The sequence below is a fragment of the Spea bombifrons genome, chromosome 7 (genome assembly GCF_027358695.1).
Source record: "Spea bombifrons isolate aSpeBom1 chromosome 7, aSpeBom1.2.pri, whole genome shotgun sequence".
Taxonomy (NCBI): domain Eukaryota; kingdom Metazoa; phylum Chordata; class Amphibia; order Anura; family Pelobatidae; genus Spea; species Spea bombifrons.
Genome location: NC_071093.1, coordinates 17,159,819 through 17,170,000, shown reverse-complemented (window position 1 = coordinate 17,170,000; position 10,182 = coordinate 17,159,819). Strand labels below are relative to the sequence as shown.

Below are 10,182 nucleotides of genomic sequence, written 5' to 3'. Positions count from 1 at the left end.
TTGGGACACCAGAGTATTGTACCAGCAGGGACTTTGTGGATATTATATTCTAAACTTATAGACATTAATATTAAGTTGCTTCCCTGTTTTCCAGTTACGACAACTTCAACTCATTTGGGAAGGCTTTCCACAGGTTTTTTGAGTGTTTCTGTGAGATTTTTTTTGTCTATATATACATACACACCTTGTAATTAAGAAATCACACTTGTTGCTTCGGACAGTTTAAATGTTTTAAATACATTTTGATGACTGCCCAAATTTGATTGTATATTTATTGCTCTTTTGGTCAATTAGACCCAAGGGACAAAGGATCAAGCATTTGTACTTTTAACACATGGTCTTTTGAATAAAAAGCATATTTTCTATTAAATATCAGTTAATGGGATTGCAGCTATGGTTGATTTAGCAATCAAATTATCACGGCAGCCTGTGGACAAGTTAATTTAAAAATTCAAGGCTTCTGAAGAACCATTAGCATGACAGATTTGGAACGATAAAACCAATGCAAATCTCCAATTGTCACTTTCTGCTATAGCAAACAGATTTGCTGAGGGATCGAGCTTCTCTCTTTCTTATCTGTCATTCCAATAGTTATCTCAAATCTGAAGTCTCCTGTGGGAAAATAAAATCCAGGTAGCGCTTCTGAGTCTGTAGCTTTCCTAAAGCTGCTTCAGTTTGTATTATGATTTTTATCAGTGGGTTTCCAGACGTCACTTAACTGACACATTTCACTGCATTTAATTTGTCTCTTCACTTGTTTTCTGCAGAAAATGGTTCCATAGTGCATTGGCAAACAGCCCTAGAAACTCTAACCATACCAGAACCCCCAAATGTCAGCATTCTGGTAATACTGATTCATTGACCAATTGTTCAATGATTGATCTTTTGTCAATGGGCAGGCTCCCAGGACAATGAATTCTGAATTCTTAAAACATTGTCTTTAATTTTTTCAGAAAATATTTGTAACGGTTGTTTATAATAATTTGATATCTAGCAGTCGCCATGTCAATTGCGGCAGTGAAAGCTCTTTATAGCCAGGCATTTTAGGAACCATGGCTACCTGAGTTTTTGGACAGATTTCTTTAGGATTACGCCATACTAAATGTTTTGTCACAGTGGAACCATGTGCATGAATTCCACGCGAATACTGCTTATCGGGAATGCATAGTGCCTGTTGTATAGTTTGGTGGAGGAGTGATAATAGTCTGTTTTTTAGGGCTTGGGCTGGGCCAGTAAAGGTCCATAAAGACATGGTTTGACGTGTTTGGTGTGGAGGAACTAGAGTGGCCTGCACAGAGCCCAGACCTCAACCACACTGAACACCTTTGGGATGATTTAGAAAGCCGATTGTGAGCCAGGGATTCTTGTTCAACATTTAAGGCCCTTTTGGATGAAAGGGCGCAAATTTCCACAAGCACACTTCAAAATCTAATGAAGGCTGTAACTACAAAAAAGGGGGTATCCAACATACGTATAGTGTGTATTGTTCTGTTTGCATTAGAAGACACCATTAGTCTCTGTAGGCCTTTTAACATAGTATCATTCTTTGTGTAATGATGTGTGTATCAATATTTAGGTTCTTGTTGAAAGGAAAATATAATATTAAAATCATAATACAGAACCCTCTTCATATTACATCAGGATAATGCTTAAACTTAAGTTTTGACTATTGGTAAAGTGTTTTTTTTTCTTTTTAATGGTAAAACATGTTTCTATGTAGATGTAGTGTACATCCAGTAACTAGAGGCAGCTTGCCGATATGTGTGGTTTCAGGCGACTTATGGGATATGGGATATTGAAAATAAATACTGAAACTTTGTTTCATTTAGGCAAATTCTAATCTTTTTGGAATTTTGGAGTAGTACGAACAAAAGAGATTATGTATCATTCGTACATTTTTGCTGATGTTTACGAAACATGAACAATGTTTAATTGTATTGAATGCATGCCACACTAGACTTGCAGAGTGGGCTTCATGTTCTGAGTTTCTGACAGTAGACTGCTCCTTGCCCAATTTCCATATGATAATGAACAGTCAAAGGTTTTCCTGTAAGTAAATTGTTTGTGCACAGATGTGACATATGCCTTCTGGTTGAACAGGAGGGCCTACTGTGAGTTTAGCAATGTCACGGTTTCTCTTAACACAACAGGGCTTCATAACTGTACAGTCTTGTATGATGGGGGGAAAAAACACCACCTATCTCATTTTCTTTCCTGTAATTCTGAAGGCATAGAATGCTTTTTGTATATCAGTAACTTGTTCTACTTTTGCTCTGCCCAACCTAATCTCTAAGTCTGCTAAATGTGCTTAAGGGATCTATTGGCAACCGGCTAGAATCAGTTGTTACACCTCATTGGTCTGTTAAAGCCTTAGTGCAAAGAATCTTTGAAGATCCCTAAGAATACAATTTCTGATCCACTGTTCTTGAGAGATATTTACATAGCTGTGGTCCAGTGAGAGACATTCACTGGGAATTTGCTGTGGTCCAGTGAGAGACATTCACTGGGAAGAGGCTGTGGTCCAGTGAGAGACGTTCACAGGGGTAACTGAGGCACAGTTAGATGTGCAAATTCATCCATGACAATGCCTTTACAGGAGCCATATAAATGTAATCCTTATGTACACTTTTAAAGCCTGTTACCTTATGATGCATTAGACTTTTCAAAACATAAACAGAAGTAGTATCATTATAGTTTTACTACAGCTATGTTCCATTTTTTTTCTCTTACAAAATGCCAAACTGAGCGATAAAGGGGTTAAGTAATTTCCCATGTTGTCAGCAGCAATGTGTTTTGGCACTATTTTCTAATCCTAGATCCATTTCTTTCTGCCATTTAGTAAGTGAAATTGAAATAATGTGGTACGTAGTTAGAAAGGCACTTGGGAACCATGTCACAAATTAGAACTGTCACAAACATTTTACTGCAGCTGCGGCAAATAAGATGGGGCAGCCCGCTCAGCACCATAGAATTACCTCCCTCATTCTATTATTGGTATCTCACTGAATCACTATGCCAGTATATCCCAGGCTGTGAACACCTGTGATTCAGACTAATATTCCGGTAGTGATAAATTAGCATTTTTGTATATTTATTTGTGAGTATGATACAGGCAATGTATTAAAAAAGTAACACTTTTTTTGAGGGGGAAAAAATCGTACATGCAATTAAAATATCTCTTGCGATGTACGTTTGGTATATTTCCTCACACTATAAATAAGAGGCATTGTCTTACCACAAGCTAGATGCATTTACAAAATAGTATTTTATTAAACAATGAATGGACTAGCACATGAAAATGTAGAGGCCGGGGGCAGGTAAAAGTTCCGTACGCAGACACCTGTAGCCCATGGAACAGCGCAGCTAAGTTAAAGGGGCCTCGACTGGGTTGGGAGGTGGGCGTAGGATAATGGGGTTACGGGATTTTGGGAGCTCCTGTATAAATAGGTCCCTCCATTTTGTAGCTGTCACTTCTAATCAGTTTTTCTTACCTGAATCTTGCCTCCCTTCCTCCCTGTTTTAGTATGGTGACCAAGGTTTTTCTCGTCAATATCACAGTGGCCTGGCTGGTCAGCGTAAGGTGAGGGTGGAATAATGGTTGTTTAATAGGAAATAGTGTGTTTCTGGTTTGGTTGGTTGGTGGTTTCGAGCTGGCTCAAAACCTGGTGTGGGAAAGGTGCATTTCGGTATGCTCTTTCCCGATCGGTTTTGTTGTTGGTGTTATATGTAGGGGAGGGGTGTGTGATTGTCTGGGAGGTGATTGGAAAAGAATGGGGGAATGCATGCACTGTATTACTTTTGGTGGCAATTCTGGCAATGACACCACTAATTATTAACGTAATAAAGTATTTGGTTTCTGTGAGCAAATTTTTATCCAAACGGTTTGTGTCCGTGTGTTTATTTGATTAGGGAGTTATGGTATTGTGAATCCGGGGCCACAAAATTGACAGTAACTCAGTCAAGAGTGTGTGACAGGGCTTGTGCAAATCATTATTCAAACTCAGGAGTCCTTTTCAAAGTTTGTAGTTATATACCCATGCTAGAGATGTGGCTGGATTTACACACAATGTAAATTGAAACCCATTAAAGATTTGCCCCTTTTTATACCACATTGCTTTTGTTTGCGATTTATCTCTTCTTCATTCACCTAAAAAATTCAATTTATTGAATTAACTCATTCACTTCAGTGGCTTCACCATGTACTAGATTTTGGAGATGTCAGGTTTTCTTGGGGTGATTTAAAAAAATATGTTCTTTATGTTGGCTGTGTTGATCTACATATCTTGCTTGATGTTATTGGGAGTAATAGTGTATCCAGCCTACATGCTACTTTCTTGATTTTTTTTTTTTTTTTATTTTTTAAAAAAAAACACCACCGATTGTGCTGAAAGGCCGCTATACACACAGCTTCTGCCTGAAATAAAATTTGCAAAGGTAGACAGTATTGTAGGATAAGCATAATGAATCTTTCACATTTTGCTGTGCAGAGTAGCCTTGAACACATTCCAAAATGAACCTTGAAAAATGTATTCATTACAGCAAGACCCAGCCAGGCATGATATCAAGCACAGCTATTATTCTCATCTACATTATAACATGATGAATACTGTCTGACAATCAAGCTGCTACTTTCTGGAAAGTCCTTTTAAGTTTTAAGTTGGCCTATTTGGTCATCGTTTCACTGTAGTCTCCTTGTTTGCCTTTTTTTTTTCTTTTTTGAAAAAAGTATCTTATACTAATAATTTTACTGTCACTATACACATGGTGTGAGTTTAATCTTAACTGTCTAATCCATACATCTTTAGGTTCTCCATAGGTATTTTAATTAGCCTTTATTCTTCAGATCTTTTAGTTTCAACCTTACAATACATTTTTCATAGCTTTTCCTAGATAGCAAACATTCTGTATTTGCCTATGCAGGTGAAAGGTACCAGTGAATACTTTGATTTTAGCGGGGTTTCTTGGAGAAATCCATTATGCATTGAAATACAGAAAAACATGGATGAGAAAAACAGCTACAGTTATGGACCAGTCTTTCTTATAACTCTGGGTAGGTTCCAGGTTTTCTGACCTGTACTCAGTACATTTAACCAGGTGTGAGGGGGCACACAGAGGGCGTTGCCATCAGTAATAGCATTGCCACTTGCAGCGGGTGTGTGAGCAGCTATTTACACACACCTGCCTATGAACACCTACACTGCTCTTACACACACACACACAATTACATATATATGTATACACACACATACATACATTGCTCTTACACCCCTTTCTCCCCATCTTACCTTTCTCATCCTCCATCCTGTTGTGGGAGCGTGAGGTCTGTCACTTCAGATCTCTGCCTTAGTGTTCCCTCATCACCATACGCCGGCTATTGATGCTGTGCGCGGGGGTACGACATCATATCCCGGTGCTCGGCATCGATTGCCAGTGCATAGTGATTGGGGTGTACGGAAGCCGAGGTCTGAAGTGACAGACCTCGCGCTCCCTAATGATGGGCCGGTGACAGGGGGATTGTGATCCACCCGAGCAGTCCCGCAGGCTGCAGCTGCTGGTTGGGCAGCTCTGCGCCCCCTCACAGCTGCACCTGAGGCCAGTGCCTCTCTCGCTTTACCCTTCCTGGCCCTAGAAAAATGTGACAGAGGTAGGGATAAGTTGGACAGAGTCCCAAAATCGGGACAGTTGGGGGGGAGGGACATGCTTATGTACAGCTTTGGGAAGTGTATTTGTTCTATTTTTTTGTATGCGTCTCATTTTATAGTTTGCAATTAAATGTGAAGGTCGTCTATTAAATATATATTTTTCTTTGTCTTCTAGGCATTGTCGTTACAAATATGGCAGAAGGTACGTCCTGTTTGTTTTGTGTGCTTTGTTTTAGTTTATAGCTTTCTGAGAAAAAAAAAAGAAAACAAGTGACAAATGAATTAGTCAAGGGAGGCAGAATAAAGTGAGAACAGGGGTCCTAGAACTGAGCAGTGGGGTATGCCAATTAAGAGAGGAAGAGGAGAGGATTACTTACTGGAAATAGACTCAATGTGTGAGCATTGTTTTATTGGCACTGAAAGTATTAACAGTAAACCCAATGCATGCCTCTCTTTACCTCACCCAGTTGAATAGTTAAACATGCAAGAGTTAGGGGTCTTGCATTGGGACAGGTAGGGGACGTGGCTGTAGATCAGCACTCCCGCTATGCTGTAGAAGTGAGTAGTGACACTACTGTGCCATCACATATGAGATGCATTGTTGGCATTCCATTGCTGGCATCTGCTTTGCCAACTGCATGCTTGATTGGCACTGGATGAGTACCAGGCACATGTCAAACAATCTGTGTTGTCTGCATTTATAAATCTTCAAATATTGGCACGCTTATAGGCCGCACCCGAATATAGGCCGCACCCGAATATAGGCCACACTCTAAAAGTTAGGTGCTTTTCTAAAGAAACATTTTTTTTAAAAAAAAAAACATAGAATAGATATGCTGCCACTCTGCCCTCCCCCCGATATATATTCTGCCACTCTGCCCTCCCCCGATATATGCTGCCACTTTGTCCCCAAGATGTGCCCCCCCCCCGACTTACCAAAGCAGACTCCCGGGCGTCTTGCCGGGAGTCTGCTCGATGTGCTTTAACAATATCCCTTGCCGGGAAATTCCGCCGTGGGAAGTGCCGGCAAAGGAGATTGTTAAAGTGCATTGTGCAGACGTTCACCGGCTGCGGCGATGCAAGCATAAACGACCTCCGCTGCCGGCACGTCTGCATGATGTGCTTTAACAATCTCCCTTGCCGGGACTCCCCCCCGTGGGAATTCCCGGCAAGGGAGATTGTTAAAGCACATCGAGCAGACATGCCGGCAGCGGAGGTTATTTACGCGCGCATCGCTGCACCCGGTGAACGTCTGCACGATGCGCTTAGACAACCTCCCGTGCCGGCACTCCCCCTGTGGAAAGTGCTGGCAGGGGGGCTGTCTCAGCGTCTTGGAGAGTAGTATGCAGGTCCCCTGCAGTGTTGCCGGGGATCTGTATCCTAACCCTGCTGCCTGCCCGGCGCCCGGAACTGCGTGTCCTGGGCGTCCGGCGATACGAATTGCGCATTCCTGCGCTAGCCCCCGAATATAGGCCACACCCCCACTTTAAAGACAAAGTGTGGGGGGGAGTGCGGCCTATATTCGGGCAAAAAACTAATAACAATAGTGTAAGAAATGTATAGGTGGGAGTGATATTCAAGTACTAGGAAAATTCCCAAGATAAACAGGCTCATCACCTTTCTTTAATTCCAAGTTTCTAAAACAAATAATAAAAAGCCAATGGCGCACAGCATTACTGTATAAATGATAAATGTTAAGAAGAAACACACTTACAAACTGTATTGCACGTTACAATCTACAAATCGCTAAATTAGCAGCAAACCACCAGAATATCATGAACGTTTAAAAGTCCAGCATCCAGTGTTGCCTGCATTTATAGCATTAATCTTGCCTGCTGGAATTTATGCATGCTGTAAAATGCATTGGAGTCCTTGCAAAATGACTTTTTCTGTGAATTAATTCAGTTGGTATGCATAATATGTTACTGACCATGCAGCCACCTATTGCTATTGCACAATGAAAATTCTTATATCTACAGTTATCACCAAATCATGCTCATACTGGGCCTTCTGAAACGCCGCTATATTTCATGTGTATTAAAAGTTACCATATGAACACATTTACTATATTCATTAAAGTGCATGTGATGTCTGCAGTGTCCCTTTAACAACTATAATAAATTCTTATATGGAAATGTCGCTTCTGACTTAAGATTTGTGTCAGTTACCCCATTATTTGTCCATTTACAAGTAGTATACTGACAAGAAGGCTGTTGGTTCAGTGATTAACAAAGAAATAATTCGGCACGTACATTTTATTCTATAAGCAGATGGATGCTCTTATTGTTTTCAAATGTCTGCAGGTATCTGAAATTATGCCAAGAAAGACTTCTGCTTCACAGTTTGTGGAACCATGCGTTCTCTTTGAAAAATAAAACCATCTAAATTAAGAGGTGTTTATTAAAGGCAGCAAAAGAAAGATTTTTGAATTATTTTAACCCCTTCAATCCCAGGGGTTTTTGGTACCTCATGTCCCGGAGCAGTATTTCTTTGGGCCACTTTTCAGTTTGGCGTAAATCCTCAAACCTTAAAGAAACAACCCAGCCAGCATATGCAATTTAATGCATATGATGGCGTAGTATCACCTTTAAATCCAGGACTTTTTACACTACAGGACCAGAGCGATTTTCGGTTTTAGCTACGCAAATTATATGTTGGTTTTTCAGGACAAGTATAGAGATGTAAAATGTCTGGAAATTTTTAAGCCATGGAACAAAACTGTGTTTTTCTGGAAAAAATGAACATTTTCAGAAAAATTTTAAATTATTTTGTTACACTGGGAACATAAAATGCAGTGTATATAATAGCATTATGCTTGAAATAAAAGTAAACTAAATGTACTTTTAAAAACATGGAAAAACAAGGTCTGTATATGTAAAGAACATTTCAACTATACGTGAGAATAGGTAACCCCCTTTCCCTCTAATGCAACAAAATAAATGAAGGAACCATCAACACAAAAAAACAAAAGATCTCCCCTAATACTCCTACATGAATTGGACTGAGAGCAAGCACCTTAGCACCAATTGCAAATGAAAGTTAAATAACTGGCGTTATTTGTGCCAGTCGGATGTGGACACACTGCATCTTTCATAAAGGTGTTTGAATGTCATGTCATAAACATATTATTTATCGCTGTAAAAGAAGATATTGCACACTCCAATTTGTTTAAATTTTTCACAATTTTTTACATTTTTTTCCCCAGACCTTCCCATCTCTAGACAAGTAGGGCCTTTTAAACCATATTGTAAGTCATTATTTGTTGTGGATTAAATTGTAAAAAGTGTGATTTGGAAGGGAAAAAAAAGCACAAAACGTTTATTTAAAGTTTTAAAAATGTGCAAATTATCCACAGCTAGTATAAATGGGGAAAAATACCAAAATATATTCGTTAGGTTGCACTACTTTGGGAAAAAAACAACACCCTATATTCCTATATACATTTTATTTAGGTTTTTCAATCCCAATCTAACACTGTTTACTAATTCCTCACCACACATAATATACATTAAAACACAAAGAATGAACTTGTTGCAGAGGTGAGAATAATATTTTTTTTTGTATTTTAAAACTAGGGAATCCTGTCCTTTTCTGTCAGCTCTACAGCTCACAATCTGAAGAAGAGAGGCAAAGAGTATAAAGACAGTGCTTCCAAACACAGCATTTGTCGTCTGGTCGGATCTGTGCATGTGATTGGCTGTAGAAGTGATCACATGCACAGAAGTCATAAAGAGGTCAGCAACAGTGGGTGACCCCACAATTATGACTTGGGACCTTTTTTTTTTCATATAAACTCTTGTATTACAGAATGATGATATGATCACCAAACAGTCCAGAAAGAAAACTGTAAGGGCCCAGTGAGGTATATTTCGACAATACAACCTTTTCCAGGGCTATAGCTTGTTGGCTGTTATGCGTTATACTGCTACTACTACATATTTTGCAACAAACAAGGTATATTCACTAATAAGCAGACTTCAGACAGGAAGTGGCACAAACTTAATAGGTTATATAACAAATAATCTAAACTTGCGTTTTTTTCAGATTGAAAACCACTCTGTAGTAAGCACTCTTCATGATTAATCCCTCTCACATTTTTAATTACCAACACATATTTGCTGTCACCCACCATTAGTTGAGACGGTTTCAGCTATTTACTTTATGATGATAAAAGTTGAAAAATGAGAAAGAGAACCCACATCAGCGTTTTTAGTTATTTAATTGGTTACATTACATTTCTGTTGACGTCGGTGTCTGTCAGAAAATGTTTATTAGCATGATATTGATTCTTATTTGGTTCACCATACATGGGCAGAATTTTCACTCTTATGTTGTCGTTTCTTTTCTTCTTTGGGGGGCTGACACATTCTATGGTATTGTTTTGATCACATCACCATACATTGTGCTTTATCTCTAAATCCTACAGTTTATTCTTATCTGTGCAAGAAATAATTAGGCAGCTTTATACCATATGTTATGTATCTAGTGTCTGTCCTCTTGTGGCATTTTGCTAATACACATTTCTTCAGTACTGCCTGAT

At 39.3% G+C, this 10,182-nt stretch overlaps 1 protein-coding gene across 4 annotated transcripts in view; it reads left to right on the top strand.

The window, feature by feature from the left end:
* The window catches only part of ADARB1 (adenosine deaminase RNA specific B1), a 50,834-nt gene that overhangs the window by 23,861 nt on the left and 16,791 nt on the right, over positions 1-10,182 (top strand). For 3 of the 4 annotated variants that reach the window (XM_053472247.1, XM_053472245.1, XM_053472244.1), the window contains exon 2: positions 5,818-5,844. The exons of the other annotated variant lie outside the window; for it this stretch is intronic. In XM_053472247.1, coding sequence (XP_053328222.1) covers positions 5,835-5,844 — 10 coding nt within the window. In that variant the 5' untranslated portion in view covers positions 5,818-5,834. The remainder of the gene's footprint in view (positions 1-5,817; positions 5,845-10,182) is intronic. 4 annotated transcript variants of the gene reach the window in all.